At 32.6% G+C, this 26,005-nt stretch overlaps 1 protein-coding gene across 10 annotated transcripts in view; it reads left to right on the top strand.

Annotated features, from left to right (window-relative positions):
• The window catches only part of CtBP (C-terminal binding protein), a 284,561-nt gene that overhangs the window by 169,403 nt on the left and 89,153 nt on the right, over positions 1–26,005 (top strand). For all 10 annotated transcript variants that reach the window (XM_075367884.1, XM_075367866.1, XM_075367872.1 and 7 more), the window contains one exon: positions 24,710–24,838. In XM_075367884.1, coding sequence (XP_075223999.1) covers positions 24,710–24,838 — 129 coding nt within the window. The remainder of the gene's footprint in view (positions 1–24,709; positions 24,839–26,005) is intronic.

The following is a 26,005-nucleotide window of genomic DNA, read 5'->3' as shown; positions in this document are numbered from 1 at the left end:
GATCCCAGCGTTTTTCCCATGATTCCATGCATCCCTGGAAGTCTGCAGGTGTTAAGTGTTCGAATCACGTTCTGCGTTTCTTCCTGAATCTCCTCAATTGTGTTAAAACGACGGCCTTCAATTGAAATTTTATTTTCGGAAAGAGAAAAAGTCGCACGGGGCAAAGTCAGGCGAATAGGGTGGGTGGGGAATCGCTACCGTCTTTTTGGAAGCTAAGACATTCCGAACGGCTAGCGATGTATGCGCGGGCGCGTTATCATGGTGCAGAACCCAGCTGTTGTTACCCCACAGAACTGAATGTTTGCGCCTAATGCTTTCACGTAACCGCTTCAAAACTTCACAATAGAACATCCCATTGACAGTTTGACCAAGAGGAACAAATTCCTTATGGATAATGCCTTTGATGTCGAAAAAAACAATCATCATGGACTTCACGTTGCTGCAAACTTGGCGTGCTTTTTTTGGCCGCGGTGAACTTGGCGACTTCCACTGCGACGACTGCTGCTTACTTTTAGGGTCATACCCGTACACCAATGTTTCATCACCGGTTATGATGTTGGAGAATGAATTTTTGCTGAATTTTTCAATTTACTACAGACAGTTACGCGATTTTGTTTCTAGTCGCTGTTCAACAGTCTCGGTACGAATTTTGCAGCAATGCGTCTCATGTTCAAATTGTCCGACAAGATGCGTTGCACGGACCCATATGACATTTGTACGATTGCAGAAACATCATGGATTGTTTGTCTACGATCTGCAACAATAGCCTCTCGCACTTTCGCGATGTTTTCCGGTGTTGCGCTTGTTAATGGTCTTCCTGAACGCTCATCGTCATCGACTGTCGTTCGTCCATCTTTGAATCGTTTGTACCACAAAAAAGTTTTACTTTCACTCATAGCATTGTCATCAAATGCGTCCACAAGCTTGCGATGGGTTTCTGCACCAGTTTTTTTAAGCATGAAGCAAAATTTGATGCAGGTTCTTTGCTCTTTAAAATCTGCCGTTTATAACTTCGCCGAAGCAGTAAAACAACGTTACACAACCGCACGAAAGTCAAAAATGCAGCCTCTCATCGTCACAGCTGTTGGAACACTGATTCACCAAGAGTATTGTAAGCTACATCTAGCGGCAGCAGGTCGTACCAGCGATGGTTTGCGCGCGAAATTTAAATTCCCGGAACTTTTGGGTTGCACCTCGTAATGTTAGCTACGTACGTATTTAGCTTTAAGTACGGTATTTTATCACTAATCACTGTAATTTTTCGTAACTAAGCAGTTTGTCTTGTTAGCTTTCTATGTTGTCGTCGTCGTCAGTTTTATTTGAGTATGATTCATTTGCGTCACTGTGATTCCAAAGAACATTGTCATCAGAATGATCCAATGAATTCGACAAGCAGCAATTCAAGTATATCTTTTTAACTATTTCTGATGGAAAATCATTCCAAGCAATCCATTTTACAATTGTCGCTGCTGACGTTGGTTTAATTTTGCCGCTCGGTGTAAGGGGATGATCGTTCTCAGTCAACCACTGATTGTATTCTGCACGAATACGATCTTTAAAATATTTATTAACCCCGACATTCAGTGGTTATAATTGACTTGTCACATATCTCCAGGAATTACAACTAAATTAGATTTTACGTTTGTCAGTTTTGTTGTAATGTTGTGACAAATGACTATGAAAAGCATCCAACACTAACATATTGTTTCGTTTTAGAAGTTCACCTGGTTTGCGTTCCCATAAACATCTTAAACAATCTTGCAATATATCGTTTGTCATCCAGGCGTTCTGTTGTGCTCGAATATTTACACCATCGCAGAACCTTTTTTTGGCACAGTTTTCCTTATAAGAATTACATACGGCGATAATTTATTTCTGCTGGCAGTAGCACTTAAACAGTTACTCTTTTTTTTACTTAAACAGCAGTTACTCTTATTTTCTAATATACAGGTGTTTTTACCGTTACTTGTTTTTGTTCCTTCTCACTTACGGCGTAATTTGGTGGCATATCAAAGAACACAGCAATTTCATCATCATTACCGATTTGACAGAGAAAGTAGTGTTTTTTTAATCCTAGATCGATTACGTAATGTTAATATTGCACTAATTTATGCTCATAATCTGATGGTAACTTTGGCAAATGGAGGTTCTGCGACGCAATGACAGACATTGCCTTTCATGAATTTTTCACTTCATCCACGGCTAGCTTTAAATTGACTACCATTATTCCTGTAAATTTCTCTGGCCTTTAATATCAGTCCATCTCTTGTCACTGAAAGACCTTTTGTGTGGAGTTCCTTGAAATAGGGCAAAACAGCAGCACGGATTTCCGGATATTTTCCGTGTTTTGGTCCCGAAAAAGATTTCTTCGTTTGTTTACACGCAAATAATTTCTGTTTCCTACTGCGCCACCGACGCAAATTCGCTTCGTTTACCTAGAATTCTTACCGGCGGCACGAATTTCAATCTGTTCAGCGCGTTAAATAACCTTGAGTTTAATCTTCGCGTTGTATGTGAAACGTTTTCCATAAAAAAAAAACACAACAAATAGGTAGAACGGAACGGTTATAAAAATAAAAAAAACATACCGTCTTACAACTACAATTAAAACAACTAACACTTAAATAATGCTATATCTATAAATAAATGCTAATATGCATTTGTTTTCATTTTATCTTCGAGTTCTACACAAAATTAAAGCGAGAAGGTTTTTGCTAAACTGTTAATATGTGCAATTATCTCGATCCGTATCTGTCTTGCTGTTGAATACGTATGAACGAATATTGAAGAATGATCATATTTCAAGACAGTAGTTAACACTATTGAAATCAACTTATGGTCAATATAATTACAGTTACAATTTTGTCGGTGTAATTAATATTTTTCGACGAGAATGATTTTTCGTATTCATTCATTTAAGAGTAAACTTATGGGTTAAAAAAATCAAATTTCTGCTTTTGGTAAAACTTATATTTGTATCTGTACGCCCAAGGTCCATTTTAGAAAAAAAAGTCAAAACCGTGAAAATTAAAGAATAATAATATATTCGCGACCTTCCAAAAAATGTGTTGAATTTCAAATATAGGCTTCTTTCATTTTGCACTGTGAATGAATATCTGTAAAATTTGTCAGTGACAAAAGGTAAAATTAAATTTATACAATTTCCTTGCAATTTTTTTTTTTAATTTTTATTACGATTTCTTGATCCGTGTTATCAGCCTTCCGGGAAACCGATCAGCCTGTACATTTTATATACGGGTGGTTCAGAAAAAAGGTAAATAATTTGGGAACTCATATTAGAAATTGAATCAAGAAAAGGTTCATACAAATATATGTCCGAAAACACTTTGTTATCGAGTTAGGGCTAGCAAAAAAAACGTTTGCCTGCATTTCAGTTCCCCTGGTGAAATGAGGTCATACTGAAATTTTTAAGGAGTAAACTTGATGGTGTCGTATGTATTTGACCTGAATAATCGAATAAATCAGATCCCAAAACTATATTTCCTCCTGTAGTCTTCATGATATCCAACGTAAAACAAATGTTTGGTAACGAAAAACACATTTGTTTAGGTTTGAAGTTTAATAACTTTGTTAAATGAGTAAATATTATTATCAAAACACGTAGAGAATTTAATTCTAAGAAAATTGATATAATAAAGTTTATGAACAACTAGAAAAAAAAAAATCAATTTTTATTATTAAAACCAAAATTTAACAGGAAAATAAAAACCCGTGCTTGAAGTGCAAGTGATGTCCTTAAAGTGAGTAAATGTTTTGAATTTGTAAAAATTCAAAACAGCTGCTTTTAGTACAGATTTTGTAAATTTCTATAATCAAATTTCTAATATTCTTCGTGATAACCGTACACATTCCAGTGCTCATGTTTCATCTGTATGTCAACCAGTAAATGTTGAAAGGTAGGTAAAACATTTTTCAGGTGTACACCTTAGTTCTACAACAACCCTGTGAAAAATTTCTAAGTGACTCGCATTCCACAAAGTTCAGTGTGGAGAATATTACACGTTCACGAACTGCGTCCTTATGTTGAGAAAGGTCAACACCTCCAGCTTGGTAGTCGTATCAGACGCCTGCACCCTCTTGTCAATGGATTTACCAAATTACCGCTTATTCCGTTCATATAAAGCTACTTTTACCCATAATTGTGTAAACACACCGAATTTACATCGGTGATCCGAAGAAAACCCACATTCTGTAATTGAATCAAATTTCCAGCAACGATTTTCGGTGAACTTTTGGTGTGGTATATTTGACAACCGATTAATATATCCTTTCATACCAGAAAACATGCCACGGGGAAAATTATCTGGAATTTTTAAACGATGAATTTCTTACAGTGCTTCGAAATTTCTCATTGGCGAAACAAATTGAAATGTACTATCAACCGGTTGAAACACCTATACATTTCACAATGAAGTAAGGCAATTACTTAGATGAAAAATTAAATCTATTGGTAAATTGATTAGATGTGGAGGGCCGGTAAATTGGCCACCTAGATTATCGGATCTTATTCCCTTAGATTACTGTTAGGGATATGAATAAAATATGAGGTGCACAAGAAGGTAGACATACTGTTCGTTCGCATTCTCATTGTTGCTTCCTTCGTCAAGGAACGCGAAGATATTATTAGACAGAAAATGTAAGTAAACGAGTTTAGAACTCTGTAGTGGAATTTTCGAATATTTATTGTAAATTATTACAGTATAAACCACGATGAGTTTTTAAAAATAAATTTAAAATATTTTAATTGTTCAGGGGTCGAAATAGGAAATCGTTGTAATAAATTACACGAATTTTCTCGGAATTAAATTATCTACTAGTTTTGATATAAAATTTACTTACGCATTTATTAATCATTTAACAAAGGTATTGTCCTTAAAACTTAAAAAAACATGTTTTTCGTCAACGAATTTTTCGGTTTGACGTTGGATATCGTGAAAACTATGGGATATACTGCTCTGAAACTATTTTATTCAATTTTTCGGGCCAATAAACACAACAAACCATCAAGTTTACACTTTTGTAAGTCTTAAAAATTTCAGTTAGATCTTATTTCACGAGGAACTGCAATCCGGGCGAAATTTTTCGTTAGCCGTAATTCGATAACAAAGCGTTTTCGTACATACGCTTGTATGAACCTTGATCCTTATTTCACGCTTTAGAGTCAGTTCCAAATTATTTCCCTTTCCTCCTGATCACTATATTTATGGACATTTATGATGCCGTTTTGCAGTCAAAGTGCCACAGACAAAGTATGTACAATCCGTACACACATGCTTGAATTTAATACTGGAATGTTCGTTACATTTTTATACTTTCCCAGTGCTCATCGAATCGTGATGCGGCTTCGAGAAACGATCGGTTGCTGATGTCCATAAGAAATAACCGTAAGCGCAATATAAAAATCTATTTTTGTCGGTCTACCCGATGTTCATATATCTCGGCTTTTATCTACGCCTTTCTCCTCATACATTTTACTTAACTTAATTTTACTTAAGCTTTTCGATTATTAGCTGCTGAAAGAGGTAATCTTAGCCCGTACTAAATAGCTGCATATCTTTGCCGATATCCTATATCTGGATGTTACTTTAGACTTTAGTTACTGTTAACTTATTAAATTACTTTTTAGTACTGAATTTTATTTTATAAAAACTGAAGAAATTGTATATTGTTTTTGAGTGCCTTCAGGGGTTTGAGTGATATTTATATATATGTATCTTTTTTAAATAGTTTCTCTCTTAACTGTTGGAGAAAGGAAACTAATAGTAACGCTTATGTAATAAAAGTAGCTACAACTACTGTTTTAGAATATTCCCCGTAAAATTGCGATAACAATTGCAATTTTTTTGTGGTTACTCGCTTGAAAAAAATGTCATGCGAGTATCACGGTACATCTACCGCACTGGCGGGAAATATTTATTCACATCTTCCCGTCTTGTAATACTTTTATTGTTTACCATTTATCATTATATATTAATGTTATTTTATACGTAAATTATATCAGGCGGCCTTTTAAAACGAGTATATCAGGGTTTTAATTTATTTATTTTAAAAGACGTATATCGATTCCGTTTTTTGTTAAAATGGCCGAGTACTGAAATCGTTGTTCGAAAACTACGATTTTATTTATCCTGATCAACGATTTTTTATGAACTGCGTAAAATATACAATGCAACGAACTGTTTTGTCTCCCGACACTAAAATACATCATACCCGATTTTACTAAGGAAAAACTTTGCCACCCTCAGATTTGTGTGTGCAAGTGTACGTCGAAGTATCCGACATCTATCGAAATTGTTTACCCGGATTTCTTCCGAAGGTTTTTTTTAGAATCTTAGTGAAGTATATCAATTTCTGTAAAATTAAGAAAGTTGATTTAAGATTGAAAGCGATTGAGTACAAATGTTAATGAAAAAATGATGTACAATTAACTATCAAACTAGGTTGACTTTAATGACATAATTCGCACAAAACGTAGAATTACAGTGAATTTGTTGCTACGCCATGGTTTTATTAGGATGTTTTTTTCTTTAATTTAATTAGTGGTTTTCATTAAAAATTATATTTTTACGTTTACCCTTTACGGGATAAAAGTAAGCTTTATTTAAAGATTGTTTGCAATTCTTCAGCTTCAGATGGTACATACAACATATAACTAAGTAGTCAAATTTTTATAATTTAAGTTTTTAGTATACTTACTACTCGTAGATTACTAATAACTGTCTTCTAAGAAGGTAAGAAGAAAAAAAATATTGTTAGAATTATATATATATATATATATATATATATATATATATATATATATATATATATATATATATATATATATATTTATATTTTAAACTACAGAGAAAAATATTAAATGCGATTCGGTTTCGTTAATGAAATTTTTTTTTGGATTGTTCTTGAATTATAAACGGCGAATTATTTGAATTATTTTTATATAAAAAAATGGATGGATTTTATAAATTCTTTGACGAAATATCTATTTATACGAAACTAAAGTAGAAAAGAAAACAACAGGAAGTATTTAACATACACCTTCTAAGATATGTTTAACTTTCACCATGGGATTTAACCAGAACGGTTTCGGTATTGTATTTCCCTTTTTATTTATCTTTAATACTTGTGTCTATTGACATCAGCCATGACGATGCATCACAAAACAATCAAACAAAAAAATTGGATAACAGTTAAATAAACTTTTTATCACCACTACTATGTAGGGAGAGCTTTTTAAAATCAGTTTTACGGTATCTGATCCGGCAATTAACGAAGTGCCTTAATGTTTTGGCTACGTTACCAGCAGTGCGCGGCGTCGCAAGCTAACTAAATTGGAATAATATATTTCTGTTATTCGAAAAATAACATTTTTTTTTACGTACAATTCGACCAGGCACTGAAGACTTTTTTTTGTATACAAATCACACCTTTTGCAAAGATATTATTAAAATATAACAAAATACTGTTAAAATATGCATTAATCCGTTACATTTCATTATGATATCACTGTAAAGGGTATACTCATCTTCAAAAATAAAAACTATTCGATTTCAAGTCTTGCCTTGCGATTTGAGGAATGACGTAATTTCCTGTCGGCTGTTTCTCTGAACCGATTATACTATGACGTAATGCGACATTCGGTCCACCTAAATACGTCGATTCAGTACTACAAATTCTGTTAGCTGTAGAGAGTATAGTTGAGCGAACACAATGTCTTTCATAAAGACACAGTAGATCTAAAACGTTCCCGAACTAATTTTCTGTAGTTGAAGTAGTGGAATCTCTCGGACAACCAAGGAAATATGTAATACGATATTTGACGAGTGTCTGTACAAAATTTCATCACTTCGTCACTCCAGTCTCGATTTATATTCGGCCGCAAACGTTGTATTCATGTGACCTTGTGCGAGCTCGCGACATGGAACAAAGAAGCGCGTTAAAATTTTGTGTTCGACTTCAAAAATCTTTCATTGAAACTTATTCTGTGATACAGCAAGCATTCGGTGATGAAGCCGCATCTCGTCCTTCAACATACACGTGGTGGAAGCGGTTTAAAGACGGTAGAGAGTCGTTGATGACAAACGAAGCGTCAGGCCTTCAACAGCTATTTACGAGGAAAATATTGCCAATGTGCATGCGATCCTGCTCGAACAACCTCATCTTACCCTTCAGGCCATAGCAGAAGAACTAAACATCGGTAAAGGCGCGGTACGTACAATTCTAACAGAAAAAATGAACCGCCGAAAGATGTGCTTTCGTTTCTTTCCACACTTCTTGACCAAAGAACTAAATTGGGTGCGTATTTCTTGCGCTCAAGACTTCGTTGAAACTGGCAATAGTGACCGAAAATTTTTTGCAATTAATTGTAACTGGTGATGAAAGCCGGTGCTTTTCATGTATGATCCGCAAACGAAGCGTCAATCCGCTGCTTAGTTGAGTCCTGGAGCACAAAGACAGGTGAAAGTCAGGCAGCAAAAATCAAGTGAAAACCATGTTGATTGCATTCGACTCAAGGGCCTGATTCATCATGAATTTGTCCTAACTGGTTAAACTGTGAATTCTAAATTCTTCCTTTTTCTTGTTTAGCCTCCGGGCTATACCGTCAGTTATTACTTCCTGACGATGAGGATGATGTATGAGTGTAAGTGAAGTGTAGTCTTTTACAGTTTCAGGTCGACCATTTCTGAGATGTGTGATTAATTAAAACCCAACCACCAAAATGCACCGGTATCCACGATCTAGTATTCAAGTCAGTATAAAAATAACTGCCTTTACTAGGCCTTGAACGCTGAAACTCTGGACTTCCAAATCAGCCAGTTTGTGAAGGCGCGTTCACCAAGCCGATGGGTTGAATTCTAAATTCTATTTGGAAGTAATGAAACGCCTGTGATGTATCGCATTCATCGAATCCGTTCCAAGTACCGGGATCCGGGTGGTTGGACTCTCTTGCACGACAACGACCCGGCACTCATGGCAAGAGTTTTAATACGTTATTACGCCGAAAATTAAATGACCGTCTTACCACGCCCGCCCTGTTTACCCGACTTGGCTCCAGTAGACTATTATCTGTTCCCGAAACTCAAGTTGAAGATGAAAGGCAGAAAAAACGGGTTTCACCATTGTTCTTGTAAAATTTTAAATCGAAATTACGTGTAATATGTCCACCTTCCTATTTAAAAAAATTAAGTTTGATTCAAGGTGGCGGACAAAGATTAAAAACTCACCATAATGCAGATATTTTAACTACGTAGAACCCGACTTCTATTTGCCTCCAAATACCTCTCTGATATCCAGTATAAAGCAGCTGTTTCCATGCTTAAATATCACTCTGTAGAATAAAACTGTATGTAAATATGTTTTTTTGCTTTCTAAAGATTAAAACAACTAACAAGTAAGTAAAACCTTACTTGTCAGTTTAAATACTTACAATTAAAAAAAAAAAAAATTATAAAAAAAAAAAGAAATTTTATTGTGTATATATATATATACACAAAGTGTATATTTTAGTCATATATATGACTAAAAAGGAAATTTCTCATTTACAATGACTTTTTATTAAAGTTTTCTTTACTTCCTTGTACGAAGTAAAGGAAGTATTGTTATCGCGAAAAATTTCGGTTTTCAGATTTCAAAAAAATATCCATTTCGACTAGTTTAGGCGTGACGTCTGTACGTAAGTATGTATGTGCGTACGTAAGTACGTATGTATCTCGCACAACTCAAAAACGATTAGTAGGATGTTGAAATTTTGGATTTAGGACTGTTGTAAAATGCAGTTATGCACTTCCCCTTTTGATTGCAATCGACTGAACCAAAAGTCTCCAAAGTCCAAAAAATTTGGATTTGAACTTTATCCTAACTGCAGTGATAAGCTCTCAAGAGCTTTTCAACGATGTATTAAAATTGGTATGTATTTTTATTGGTCACAGAGTTATAATCAAATGAGATTTTAATTAATGAAATATTTGGATCTTTTAAGGGGGAAGCACATCGTTTCGAATCGGACTTCATTTCCCCCCCTTTTTTTAATTTAAATATATTGATTTATCAACCCGTGATTGTAAAAACATTTTTACAATAAATAATTATTCAGTAATAACAATAAAAAATGAAAAAAATCAGAAGTTATTAGTGAAATAAAATTACTTTTAAAAATGTGAATACGTAATTTAATAGGCATTATTACATATGTTATACATTTGTTATTAATATATTAAATTGAAAATTATAATTTAGTATCGTATTATTTTTGGATTTTCTAGTTTAATTTCTGTTTAATTTTATATTTATTAAAGTTAATTAGAGAGTGACTGAAAAATAGACCCTCGTAAGAACAGCATATAAAATGGGCATACATGCTCGATAATTAATAAATTACAAAAAGTTCTTATCTTTTAGTCCATTACTCCTGTGATATTGTCGGACAGTATTCTCCCAAAGTCGAAGTTGGTCATTATTTCATTTATTTGTTTTTCGTTGCCAATCATTTAATCGCTCTTTGGTTTGATATAATTCTTCTGATCTTAATTTGTGTACACGTTCTCCTGTTTCAGCAGTTGTGTAACTCTCCACTTTATTAAAAAGTTGGAGGAGCGTATCTCACTTTCAAACGAAATAAGTTTAAATAAGGTTCAGCAAAAAAATGTGTATATGTAATTTAATAGGTGTACAAGGAAGTCATGTGGTATCCAAATCAGATTTTTTTTTTTATTCGTGTTACGGTCAAACGCTGTTTTTAGATTTTATAAAATGTTAAAATTGTTTTTTGATGGGTCGATATATATATATGTGTGACGATCTTTCATTAAAAAATGTATGTTTCATAATTGCAACAGATTTATTTTTTAGGCGAAAATTAGTGGCGTGATCCAGTGGTGGGTAAATTTTCATCTTGAAGTCGATGTTACCGACCGTTTTCAGTCTCCACTGCTACGTTTTAGCGTTTCTCAGCACACTACAAACACTAAATCGTACGTTGCCTTTTGACAAACTTATTTTTATCGTTTTTCCTTCGGAGATCTTGTTTATGAAAAAATAATTTATACTTACATATAGATACAAATAATCGGTATATAGAGGAAGTATTTTCTCAACGGTTATCAGTCGGTATCCGACTAAATAAGTTCAGTGTCCTCGGATACAGTGTTCACGTTGTTGCTAATACGCTAAGATTAATTTTCGCTCCTTCCAAAATCAATTAGGATCGACAATTTCGCACTATACTAGACATTACTTTTCACTTTATACAGAGTGTCCCATATAAAACGCAACCCAACCTTATATTGGTTGGTAGGTATTGAAATAATAAAAAGGCATGTGTAAATGTAAATGTAATTTTTATTATTACCATCCATTACCTTACATTTAGAGTAAATGTTGGAAGTGGCCGCCATCTTCTTGAATACAAGCTTCAATTCTTTTTACAGCGTTTTTTGCAACTTTTTTCAAAGTTTGTGGCTGGATATTTAATACAGCTTGTTCAATATTGACTTTCAAGTGTTCGTAGTTTGTCGCTGTAGGCTTTTTCTTTGAGGTAACCCCATAGAAAAAAATCCGCCGCAGTCAAATCTGGAGATCTTGGTGGCCACAAACCTCGGCCGATAACACGATTACCAAAGAATTCCTCAACAAAATCAGAAGTTGAAGCTGCGTAGTGCGATGTCACACCGTCATGTTTTAGCCAGCAGTGTGTCTGTCTTCCTCTTTCAAGAGTGCAATGAACTGAAATAAAATATCCTGATATCGTTCTGCATTAATGGTGTACTCGAAAAATATAGGACCGATTATTTTCTTCCGCGATATCGCGCACCACACGCCCAACTTCTGCGGGTGTAATTGTTTTTCGTGATAAACGTGGGGATTTTCAGCACTCCAAATTCTACTGTTTTGGCTGTTTACGTAGCCATCCAAATGAAACCGTGCTTCATCTGTGAAAAATAACGAATCCATAACATTAATTCCCTCACGTAGAAATTGACGGAACCGTTGACAATATTGTAGCCGTTCTTCTTTGTCGGGCTCAAGAAATTGATGAACCGTTTGAATGCGATACGGTCGTAATTGTAATTGTTTGCCCGATGAACGGTTGATGTAGACAAATTAATTTCAGCAGACAAACATCTGATCGATTTATTTGGCGAGGCGAGTAATCGGTCTTTGATTTCAGTGACTGTATCTGTATTCAACACTGGCGCAGATCTTTTGTGTTCCTTGTTATTAACAGAACAGTCTCTCTAAATTTTGCAACTAACCCTAATACTGATGTTCTGTTAGGAGCTGTTTTATCTGGGTACTTTTAGCGAAACAAATCTTGCACTGCAACCGCTGATTTCGTACTGAAGTACGACACAACAATGAAAACACGTTCGTCTAGCGAAAACACATTCTTGTCTCTAGCTGAACGTTATGATTGCATTGTTGTTACTATCTGTAGTGTTCTACTGCGTCGGCGCGATGTTCCAGATGTTGGACGAGTCCATTTCAGTAACGAGTAGGGGAGTAAGCTTGACTTTTGAAATTTCATGGATGAGTGATTGATGGGTTGCGTTTTATATGGGACACCCTGTATGTATGTAGAGCTGTTTGTTACTTACGTTCAGTACTAGTATGAAGATCTACGTACTCTTCACCCAACTACAGTAAATTTTTTTAATTAATTTTTTTTTTGTTAAGCGTGATAGATTTGCAGCTACGACTTACACTTAGTCGTAGAAACTATTACCTTTGAATTTCAGTAATTACGAATAATAATATGAAATCTTGTTATCAGTAGTGAATGGTTAACCCGGCGTTCAGAATAAAAATAAATCGATAACATTAATATCAGATTCGTATGCACGCGGGACCGTTTTCAGTTTAACGGAACATCCCAGATGGCGGCGGTCGGTTCGGTTATAATTGAACCGAATCGTTCGCCGGATGGCTGGTAACGTGGGTCGAGTCGTCTTACGGTATAGTTGCAATTAATGCGTACAACTAAGCGTCTAAGTTTGTGTACGCCGCGTATACTGCGAGTACAAGACGCTCGCTCTCTCGCTCGCCGTACCCCGTCATCTCATCGGTGAACGGTGATTAAATTCTGAAACTTGTTACTTCTTCTCATTAAGGAATGTTTGAAACTTAAATGTAACAACTTGCTGCTTGCTGTTTATTTTAGTTCGGTTTAGTTGTTTTACCTGAAGTGAAGTAAATTCAGACTTGTGTGGTGTATTATCATCGCCCAGTATCCCCATCTTCGATTAATTTATCTTCAAAGTTCAGTTTATCACGCCTGGTTAATTAGGATGGCGGTTTTCTTGTATTTTAATTTATGTTTATTATATTATGTTCATTAAGTTTGGCATTTTAATCTAGTTAAGTTTTCTACTCTATTCAAATAAAAAATATTTTATTTCCTCGACTTTTTTTCGTACGACCAAGGAAACGTATTGTTGTAGGTCAATAGATGAATCATCCAAACTTGTTGGATTATTAAATCCTAAAATAAATATAGATTACTTGCATATTGTGTATGAAGGGTGTTTACGTAAGGTTGTGCTGAACTCTGGAAGGTAATTCTACATATCACAGCGAAGGAAAGGATATTCAGAGAACGCAAATGTGAAAGTTAAGTTTTCCGTCTTACCGGTTACGTCTATTTTTCCTAAACATTCAATCTAAATAAAATATTCGATCCAAATTTTGAATTCATATTTTGTATGTGTCCTTCAATTACACAAAAAAAAAGATTTTTTCCGAAATGGCGTCCTTAAAATAACTGCTATTTTAAAATGTTAAATAACATCAGATTTCAACTTCATTTTTTAAAAAAATTATGGTAAATTTATTGAGTCGACTAATTTTCAGCAGGACTACATTTTTTGAGACTTTTGTATCTTCTCTGTCGCGTCCACGGTTCGCTACCCTGAAGCGCTACTCTCCGTACAATATTTTTTAATTAAGAATATTCGTCTAATCCTAGATCCGTATTGATAATCTCAGAATTGTTTTCCTTATGAAAACTCTTTTTGCTCGTGCCAGATTGCCTTCGTGATCTGTTTATACCTTGCTTCGTACAACCGCTGCGCACAAATAACATATATTTAACGTATAACCGTTAAATTCGTAACAGTAGTTTTCTGCGGTAAGAAGATATTGTTAGAGAATGTCTTTTTTTATACATCGTTTTAGGGAAAGCAGTTTACGACGTTTATAACTTGTTAAAATTTATTTTCATGCGCAAATAGCCAAAATATTCTTATATTCGTACATAGTGTATCATGAAACGGTTTCTTTGCACAAAAGTGAATTTTTTTCTTGTTTTTTTTTTTAATAAGTTTATTAATTCTGGCTTTTAATTAAACGATAAAATAAAAGGGATATGGTAAAGATGATAATATGAGTAATTACGATTTTTTAAAATTAAAATAAATCGAGTAATTAGATCTGTTACAGCTACATCTCGTGTTGGTTTTTCTATTATTTTCTTAATTACGAGTTTCATATGAGTTTACAGTGTAAAAATTTATCTTCGATAATGGACACGTTTTGCGGTATTTATAGGTTATTCTATAAATTATTTGTTGTATGCGAAATTATTTTATTATTCTGGAGAACCAGAACCGTAGTTGAAAATTGAAATATATAAGGTTAAAATGAAAGATATATGTATATTTATTTCGTTTTAACGTTGACTACTACTGAACCGACTATCGGAATGGAGTAAAATTTGTTTTCTTCATTCCTCATGTTACACAAAGGATACTTGAAATAATGAGAACTGATTTTTGGCAGTTTTACCTGAGGCAACAGATAGTAATAAAGTTGCTGTCATTTAATTGCCTATGTTAGATTTTGTGATCGTATATCAGCAATAGAAGAACTACTTTTCTGCTAACCAGTAGAACTCAAAACAGCAGCACTCGCCGCATTATTTGCTTTCTTAAATGATTTTATAAACGAGGCAAACATAGAGTGGAAAAATTGCGTCGATGGTGCTTGTTCAGTGTCTAGAATATTCCAAAGTACGCAAGCACTTGTAAAACAAAAATCTCCACTCTGTGTCCAGACACAGAGGACCTCTAGCTTCCAAAGAAATTAGTCCTGATCTGAATATTGTGCTAACGACGGTTGTAACCGTAGTAAATTATATAAGAATGAGACCCCCTAAAATCAAGAATCTTTTCTGCACCTTTTAAAGGTATTGGTGGAGCACATTCCGCGTTACTATTTTATTGCGAGGTAAGATGGTTACCACGTGGAAAATGTTTGCAACGTGTTCATGAATTAAAAGATGAAATCGCCATTTTTCTAGAAGAGGAAAACCGACCGGAAACCAAGGAGTTTCGAGATGGTTTTATGCTATGGAATTAATCGACATGGTAGACATATTTGAGAAATTTAAGTACCTTGAATATTCTACTCAAAGGAGCACACATGATGGATACGAGTGGTAAGGTTAATGCTTTCTGTAGTAAATTGGAATTATGGAACAGAAATTTAAAGCAAAAAACCTAGAAACTTACAAGGCTGAAGAACAGCATGTGAAAGTCGTTTTTGTTGTAACCATTGAAAATCATTTAGCCATGCAGGCAAAGAATTTTAAAAAGTATTTTCTTGCTGACGACAGCTTATTAGCAAGTTACAAGTGGGTTAGAGATCCATTTCAAAATCCCCCGGAAAGGTTCTCAACTGCCGAAGAAGAAATCTTTATAGACTTAATGGCAAGTTGCGAAATTAAAAGACAATTTAGTAATAAATCTCTTTGAAGTTTGGGCAGGGGTGGATGATGAGTTTTCTGCAATGAAAACTCATTATCATTTTGAACATCCAATCTTTGCGAAACCGGATTTTCTGCTGTGTGGGCTGCTTTGAAGATAAAATGTAGATCTCGGCTAAATGTAGAAAAAGAACTCAGAGAGTCTATTTCTAATATTAAACCTTCCTTCGATAAACTTTGCTCTGGAAGACAGGCCCAAGAGACTCGCTAATAATTTTTAAATTTGTTTTTAATTTAGTATTGATAATTATTAAATACATTGTGCAGTACGGATACAATCCTATTTATAATTGCATTATATCAGTGTGTGTATTTTATTATGTGAGAATGTATTTTGTTTTGCTTTCCTTTCAGTAAATTATTATTTTTTTTTAGATATGCTCGCGCTCCCCATTTATTGTTATCACACCTCCCTAGGGGAGCTCGTCCCACAGGCTAAGAAACACAGTCTTAAACGTAAACTGTACGTTATTTTCCTTTTTAATTAATACTAACACAGTAATTTAAGAATGTAGAAATTTATAAATGCGGGCTAGTTACTTCTAACAGTCGAACTCTGTTGATTTACTATATACATTGCATCGTAGTAGCTAGCATAGAGTACTCCTGTACTTTCAGTATAGCCCCTGAACAATAATGAAAATACAACCTTTTTTTTTTTTAGCATCATGGTTGAATAGCGGTTTGGAAAAATTTTACTTTAATGTACATTTAGGGCAGGAGTCGTAAAATATCCTTGCGTCTAGTGTAGAAATTTGTTGATAAAAATCTAATTAAAATTACATTTCTAATTTTAAATTGAAAAAAAGTAAGTTATTAACGATGATTATAACGTCCAAGTATTACAAATACATACAAAAATCGTTACTTCTTAATTAAATTTTGAAGTTTGAAAAGTGGATACGGTATTTAATTTCTTTCAACGCGTGAGAAATAAAGCCGACGTTGCCATACTAAAATTTCAGTTTTTAATATTACAAAAGGTAACGAAAGCCCTTACTTAATTTTTATTAAACGCTGTCCTATGTGTTACTGACGATTAGGAGTCGTGCTCCCGGGTGACGGACAGTTGTAGGCGAATTCTTGTACAGAATGATGTCATACACGGCGCAAGAAGAATAACAGTGATTATCGGAATCGTTCGATGTTATACTACAGAGTGAGTTTTTAGTCCTGTTACCAAATTGTTAATGTCTGGTAATTTGTTTTCTAAGAAAGGGAAATTTTGTTTTGCGACGTGAAGTTGGTAGCACTACTCATCCGGTATAGATACGGCAGTGTGAGTTGATTCTCTTTGAGTGTGTAAATTTTTGTGCCGTTTCCGGTCGTGTTACGAACAGAATGTTTTTTACTATAGAACGAGTTTTCACTCTTGAACAATATTTTGTTACGAAATCGTACTCGAGTGTAAAAGAATCATTTCAATCTAAATTTGTTGGTGTTCCTCCGCCAGAAAAATTGTCAATTTTAGGCTAGAAAACCGATTTCGAGAGACAGGTAGTGTTTGCAACAGAAAACGTAGTGGTCGACCAACTCGCTTGACAGACGTTTGACATTTTAGAGAATGTGAAAAAAAGATTGCTCAATTCTCCACGGAAAAGTTTACGAAAACTTTCCACGTAAGTTGGTTTGTCATATTGGAGTGTTCAGAAAGCCGCTAAAAATTGACATTGTATCCGTATCGCGTACGATTAGTCAAAGAGCTTCAGACTCCAGATTTAAACAGCGATTGCAATATTGCCGTTGGTTTAGGTCTCGTAAATGATAACGGAATCGAATTTTTAAACACAGTGTTCTTTAAAATCAATATATTAAAATTAAAAAAAAAAAAAGGAAATGAAGTCTATTCGAACCGATGTGCCTTCTTCTAAGATCCAAATATTTCATTAATTAAAATTTTATTTGGCCATAATTGTGGTACCGATGAAAATAAGTACTGCTTATGATATATTGTTGAAAAGCTCTCGATGAGAGCTTATTACTGCAGTTAAGAAAAAGTCCAAATTCAAATTGTTCTGGATTTTGGGCTTTTTTTGGATACTTTGGTTCAGTCGATTGCAATCAAAAGGAGGGGAGGTGCACAACTAGATGTTACAACAGTCCTAAATCCAAAATTTCAACATTCTACGGCTTATCGTTTTTTTGTTATGCGAGATTCATACATATACATACGAGGTGTGTGAGAAAAGTAATGAGACTAACTTTTTACTTACCGAAGTTTTTTTGGGTGTAAAAAATCCTGTTAATTTGTGTTTAAAAAAATAGGCTTTTTTCATTAAAAATGAGACGTGGTTTTTAGTTCAATTCGGATATATAAAAATAAAAACTTTTCTCCTTACCAAATGGACTGATTTCATAAATTGCTTAACAGAATTTAAATACAAGATTATTTTAAAAGAAAATCACGTAGATATTTCTAGAGCCTTTTTACTTGCTTTTCTTTAACTCGCAATTTTTTTTTCATGTTTGTCCTCAAATCTTGTATCCTTAATTTAACATACTTCCTAACGTTGTCGATTGATGAAATTTTGCACAGTTACTACGGTCGGGTTACAATACAATATTAGTATTCCACCATTACTTTTGCAAAATCTGCAAAACGGAGGTTATCTTTTGAAATCCAAATTAACCTGCTAATTAAACGCATGCAATGCATGATAATTTGATTATAAGGCTAAATAAAAAGTATAAGCAAGTTTTTAAGAATTCTGAAAAATTTTTCAAATATTATTTCCTTATTTGTTCTCATTGGGTTTCGGTTCTTTGTATTCCAAATTTAGTTGGGTTCGTCGTAATTGCACTTTGGTATTATATGAATTTACCTTTAAACCAGAAAGAAGATAGCTTTCTGCCTAAATCTGTATCCTTAAGTAATGATCAATGTTTTTCGGTCGTTCAGATTTTAGAACTCTTTTTTTATAAACCTCTTCCTCTTTGATAAATAGTATAGTATTGACCTTTGATAAATTGATAGTATTTGACCGTTACAGAACAAGGTTTTTGTTTCTATTTATGTGGGTAGAATTTTGTTTGCTTGCAGAGGCCTATAATCGAATTGCTGGTCTTTGAGTGTATTGATTTTTTTTTTTTTATTCAGGAATAATATTTGCTGGTTTATAATGTTTATTTTACTCGATCGGTAATCGTAATTTCCTATAACTTAATAACATATTTAGACGTATCATTATATGTCTATATTATATATGACGTATATTATAAAAATATTCGCTTTAGCGGGGATGATGCGATACACAACAATAAATTTATGTAATTGTATTATGTGCGGTGGAAAATCTATTTGTGTTTTAAAAGTAATTTATTTAACGAGGTTCAGTTCATTTATCGATTTCCGGTCTATTGAATTCAAAACTTTTTTTCGTATTATTCCTTAGTGTGAGTCAAGGAAACTGTTAGGTTTAGTTAATTAATAAATTAATTAACACAGACTATTGTTTAATGTAATAGTGTTACTTTTAGTTCAGTAGGTTGATAAACTTATATATTTTGTTTTATTGCGTTATCGTGAATAAAGAGTTACTTTAAACCAAATAAATATCTTTATTATCCGCCAAACCCAGGTCTCGCTTTTTTATAGGCTTGTTTTCTCTCAAAAAATTAAAAAAAATGGTTTTGACATTTTATGTAAGTATATTTGATTTTTTAAATATTTATTTCTGTTCTTTTTAATTATTTTCCAGACTATTGTAGGATGTATTGACAGAAAATAATCCTACTTTGTCAAAAATTCCTCACCGAGATATAAATATTCTGTCTCAAAGGATCATGAAATATCGAGATCCAACAAAAAACAAAATATGTGTGTGTGTGTGTGTGTGTGTGTGTGTGTGTGTGTGTGTGTGTGTGTGTGTGTGTGTGTGTGTGTGTGCGCGCGTGTGTGTATAGATGCCTCTACTCGTATTTCGCGTAATGTCACAGGAATGGATTTTCGTAGAAACTAACAATTTGGAAGGTTGACTTCAGTTTACGGAGCATTTATTCTAACGAGGAGTGAAGAAATACGGTGTTCGGAAATTTCATTAGTCGATAAAGATGCGTGAAAGGTAAATTTTATTATTGCCTTTTTGATATCAGTAACATTTGCAAAACAATAAATAAATTAAATTTCAAAAAACCACCTTTTCCTAAAATATCTCAAATATATGAATTTAAATAAATGCTGTTTATATTGCGATTAATTATCTGTAAAACAAATGTTGTAAGGATTCTTTAGTTTCATTCTGTAGACTCTTTCAACGAAGTGGAAAGGATAACGAAATTCTGTTAACGTTTGATACTTACGGACTGCGTTAACGTAAACGAAATTTGATGGAATGTTTTTTTATAAGGGTGATATGATGATGCTGTTTTTTAAAACATCCGCCGGTGGAATAGGAAGATAAAAAAATTAGAAAATTATAAAGATTTCAAAGTGGTAAATTTTTTCCGTACTTTATTTATATTGTCTCTTCAATATTAGTAAAATTTACAAAAAAGCACTATCAGGAAACGGCCTTTTTCCCAAATATTTCATACATACATCTTTTAATTTTCATTAATTCTATAGCGATTTAATAATTGGTTGTTATTATTATTTTATTGATTATGGTTTCTAAAATATTAATTTAATAAATATTTCAAATGAAACTGAGATTAACTAATTTTAGTCATTTCTCTTTAATTCCGTACATTGTTTAAATAAAAACTTGAAATTTATTAACGCGATTTATATGCTATCCGATACATTGATGCCGGTGAAATATTTTTTCTAGAATATTCGTTTTGATGGGATGAATAAATTCTCGTATAATTATTCTCGGGAAAGTTGTGTTAGTCTGCCTCCTTTTTCTTTATATAATTTAGTATTATGCAATTTTTGTTAACCGTTATATGAAGATGCAAGTCGTACAAAAGGTTTTGCTTCTACAGTGTTAATCTTTATATACACTTTAAAAAAAAAATAACTCCTACATTTTGTATTTTATGAGATAGAAATTATTTAATTACGGACGTATAAAACGTGGCAGTGGTTGTAATGTCACACAAGAATACAGTTTCTAAAGCGCGCTTTATGTTACGAAATATACTAGTAAAACATAATTTGCTTACAATCCAATACAGAATGTTATACTTGCCACAAAAACGTAATCGATAAGTTAAGCAGCATTTCCTCTGTTTTTCCTCCGCTCGCTTCTCGCTCTGAAAAGGCAGTTAGTTGCATATGATGAATCTCACGTGATATCAAAATTGCTTGTATAATTAAGCAATCGCGACCACATTTTTTCTTTATCCTGTGTAGAATAATGCCATTAAAATGTTTAAAAAATATGACCTAAACCCCTTCGTGTATACTTTTATAACTATGTTATACAAGCATATAGCTTGTAATAGCTGTAAATAAAAATGTAATTATTGATAAAAATAATTTTAAAAAATGCAGTAGAATATAGTTCTCTTCGATAAAAACCAGAAATGTTTTGAACTTTACTTAGACGGTACGGCAGTGGTTATTGCGAAGAATGTAATTCTAAATTTTGAAACAACGCGTATTTCTTACTTCATAGTAAGTAAAAAAAATCAGTAGTGCCCTTGTTTTATTCCCAAATCTTTTTTTTTTAACTTAAAATTCATTTAATTACGTAAATTTTGCCTTCAAAAATTTCGGAAAAATAGTTAGTCTTATTTGACGACTACCCCTTTACCCTTCTCGATCTTACGCTGGTAACTTGAAAAGAAAAAACCTTACTTACATTTTTCCTTTCGATTGACAAGTTATATAAAAAAATGGTAATAACATATTTGGCATTGTTGAGCATTGTACAAGTATGTGTATCCCCTTTATAATGGTTACTTTGAACTATTGCACACTATTTTTTATTCAGCAAATTTGAGCGAACATAAGATGCTTTTTAACTGAAAAAAATAGCGGTTAATTATTTAGTCTGTTGAGAAATGTCCAATTTTGTTAGCGTGGAGGTATAAAAAGGATTAGTTAATAGGTTATATTTTTTTATTTTTAACACTTTCCACACGGACTTGATGTTGAGAGTTTTTTGAGAGTTAGGTCAAAAAGGGTAATTCTTTAGGTTTCTGTTTAGTTACTGAAGAACAATTTCAGTAATGAAATAAATCGTGACTAAATGATACAGAAAAATAATCAAGGACTAACCTTATTGATTTTTTATCCCGATTATTAAGCGAATTAATTCTAATTCACCTTTAAACGGTTCGACAAAGTTAGAGGGTGTTTTTTTTTAATTTTGAGTAACCATGTTCTGTTGTAACTTTGACCATGATCTGATTGAGCGACGCTTTGTTTTTGATATTGCATTTGTTATAGTAACATTCGTTATGAATTAATTTTAATCGCGTAAATATTTGGAGTATTGTGCCGACGTTGTATTTTTAGTGACTGAATTATTTGTGAGAATATAAACAGTTTCGATTTTTCGTATCACACGCATTTTCTTCGTTCATATTTTGCTGAAGTTGTTTTTTTATTGTGACCTTCATTATTATTAATGTTTTATTTATGTATAAAATTGCAACGTTACTTGAATGGCGAAGTTTTACAACATTTTGGAACGTTAACTACTACACATCTTGTTTTACTTTTAGTTATCGTATTAGCTTGTCAATTTTTTCATTGGAATTAACGGTTTATTTATTACAAAAAAAAAATTATATATTTTTACTTTCCTAGCATCTTAGCTATGCTGCAAGAAGGAAAGTATGGTATAAGTCAGAAAACTGGATATGGTTCTTTTTTTCACTTTTCGACGTTACATGACCCAGATACCCTCCCAAAAAAGGGGGAGGGTAATGTTTGGTGTGACTACATACGTTCCCGTGTTTTAAGCTAACTGATTGGATAAACCGATTTTTATGAAATTTTGTACATAGACTCTTGTATATGTAACAGTTTGTTGGCAAAATTTTGGAATCAGTATCTGCAGAGGGTGGGGTAGATAATTTCGTAGTTAATTTTCTCAAAATTTTGCCAACATATCACCACTTTCTGTTAAGCTTAGTGCATGTGCGCATGCAAATTTTTATGTTGCAAAATTTTCCCCAAAACCGAGAAAAATCTTAAATAAATCTTTTATTTATTGCGTATTTTTTAAATGAATTTTTTTCTTCCTAGGCATAGTAATAGCACTTGTGCCCCAAAATATTACTTTGGAGATTGGAGAGCCGATCAAGATTTAAAAATATCAATTTTTTTGAATTTTGCAAAAGTTTTAATAAATGTTATTAAAAGTTTAAATAATAAACTTTATTTATTATTTTTTTAGGTAATAAAATTTTATCATAATTACCCCCCCTCATCAATAAGTAGCAGTCTTAAGTAACTTTTTATTGGTTGTTTACTTTTTAGTGGAATTTTGTTTAGTTTATTCCATTTAACATAGTTATCCTAGAAAAATACAAAAAAAATCTTGGAAGGTGGAGAAGAAGGAAAAATGTTGATTATTTTTTTAAACTTTTTTTTTTGGTTTATTCAAACAGAAAATTATAATTGTACAATAAAACGTCATCATAAATTACCTCCACCCCAGAAAAGAAATCTTGGGTAACTTTTCATTTATAATTATTTTTCCACTGTATAAATAACGAATTTCAGGAAGGTATTATCTGCTTTTTTATTATTTTAAAATGCATTTCGATTTAATGAAATATCATTGAGGTTCTAAATGTAATACAAATCAGAATTGAAATATTATGTTTATTATTTCTTTCATTAATGTTGTTTGCGAATATTGGGTCAACTCCACTACATTGTCATATGGTAAACACAATAACTTATTACAGCATGAGATGCATTGTGTGAATTAAAAGATAGAAATAGAGATTAAAATGAAAAACGTTTTTCACTGATGACACTTATTGGCTCATGTCGTCACATGAAGAAAAAAACAATTAGATACAATTGTATTGTAGATGCAATTCTAAAACCTAATTAATTCAATTTTTCGTTCAAATCCATAAGAAATCACTAATTTGCCCCTTAATTAACATCCTAAAATTTCAGTACGACTCCATTTCACTCTGGGGTAGCTGAAATCTGTGCGAAATCTTTCACTAGCTGTAACTCGCAAAGTGAAGCAAAGTCATTTTTTTATATGAAATTTTTCCATCATTTTCATTAGTAGAATAGGTTATGAAAGTCCCGTGAAACTTTCTGATACACTATTTATAAAATCTTTTTTTTTAACATCTACAGATATTTATTTATAAAATGTAAATGAATTGAACTGAAAAAACCAATGAATGAGTCTGTGAAACCAAATGAAGAAAACCATTCTAACATATTTTTATCTTGTGGAATGTAGACTAACATCATATGTATTTACTTTGTAAGTACATCTCTGGTATCATTTAATTAAAGAAATACTTTTTTAGAAGTACCTAGGACTTTGATTTTTCCCATCTACTTACTGGCAAAAGTAATAATTATATAGGGATTATTTCATAAAACAATATTGTTGCATAGCAGTTAACCTTTGATTGTGTAAAATCAACAGATTAATATTTAACTTTTGTTATAATTTGAACATCGTCACTTCCACAATTCTCTTCAGTATGATATATGGATTTGCATTTGGGTAGAAACAATATAATGATCATTAATTATAACACTCACACATACACACCCTTACAGGCTTAGTGAAATACACTATATTTTAACGCACTATCACTTTATGAACAAAGGATATGCAACATTTATGCAAATAATTTACACTGGACTAACTAAAACTACACTGAATATCTCAGATGCCTCATTAGTAGTGTAAGTTGATCAGATAATTGTTCATCTTCGTAAAAGTTGTCTATTCAACCATTATCTCTTGGTATGTATGTATTGTATATTTTAATATTTTTCAACACCCATAAATCATTTCCATTATGAATCACTTTTTGAATTTTCTTCAGGTATTAAATGAGGCTGTTGGGGCATTAATGTGGCATACGATCATATTGACAAAGGAAGACCTAGAAAAGTTCAAGACGCTTCGAATTATTGTCCGTATTGGAAGTGGAGTCGATAATATTGATGTTAAGGTGAGCATTATTTATATTGTTGAAATTTTGTAACTTTTTGATGTAGTATATTTTAAGTAATTTTTTTTATTTTAACCATGTATTTTAATGCTTACTACATTATGTCAGTATTTTGAACGTTGTAATTTGTAAAAACTACGCTGGATTTTTGAAAATATTTTTACAGAATGTAATATTATTATGCAACTTTTTCATGGCTTCAAAAAAAAATATGTTCTTATCTTGATTTGTAAGTTCAATCTTTTTTTTTATGAGTATTTGACTTTCTATCCAATAAGAATTTTACTAACAGATATTAGGGGAATTGTCCATGAAACATGATTCTCAGAATCTGTTTTCTGGAAGTTGGAAACACCTTTTCTGGATTGGCTGAATATAGATTCTAACAGGGTCAGACCTACACCTACAGAAGCTGTAATAGGAAAGAATGGATCAGGGTTAGGAAAAGAGTGTATGGTGAAAAGTTGATCGACATAAATACTATTATTTTATAAATATGCCAGTTTTTTTCTTTCTTCAGAAAACAAACATTTTGCTTGGTTTTGAAAAATTTTGTTTCCTATTAAACTGTTTTTTTGGTAGATTTTTACCACTCGGATGGCAGTCCAAAAATTGGCATTATTTTTGGTTCATGAACTCTAATTTTCCACTACAAGTGGTAAAGTTTAAGGTATTATAAAAATGTGTTCATAATTAATTTAAAATGATAACGTTAACAAAGTTTAATGAATAAAACAGAGGAAACATTTGTTACCTGATTAAGTTTGGTTCACTTTATTACCAGCATTTTGAAGTGCCAGTGTTAATCCATATTTTTATTGCCCGTTTCAGTTTTGTTTATATTGTTTTGTTAAGAAAAGAAACATATTGTCCTTTTTTCTAAGGCCTAATAGTTGCAATAGTATTGTGAATATAGTTAGTTTAGTCTTTTCCTTTGACAATAAAATTGCTGTGAAGTGCATAAATTAATGATACATAAGTTATTAGTTTAATTTAATGTAATTAAGATTTTTACATTGCTCAGTTGAACTACTTAATAGAAAGAATTTTCTTTCTCTGTGTAGTTTTACTGTTGCATTTATCTAAATGAATTTGTTTTTATCTGTAAACAGAACATTTTTTTTTATCACGTTCACTTTCATATTTGTTTATTTTATCAAAACAAGA

This window comes from Lycorma delicatula, chromosome 1 (assembly GCF_047948215.1).
Source record: "Lycorma delicatula isolate Av1 chromosome 1, ASM4794821v1, whole genome shotgun sequence".
Lineage (NCBI taxonomy): Eukaryota > Metazoa > Arthropoda > Insecta > Hemiptera > Fulgoridae > Lycorma > Lycorma delicatula.
Note: the sequence above shows the minus strand (reverse complement) of the source record. Positions and strands in the feature narration are given on the sequence as shown.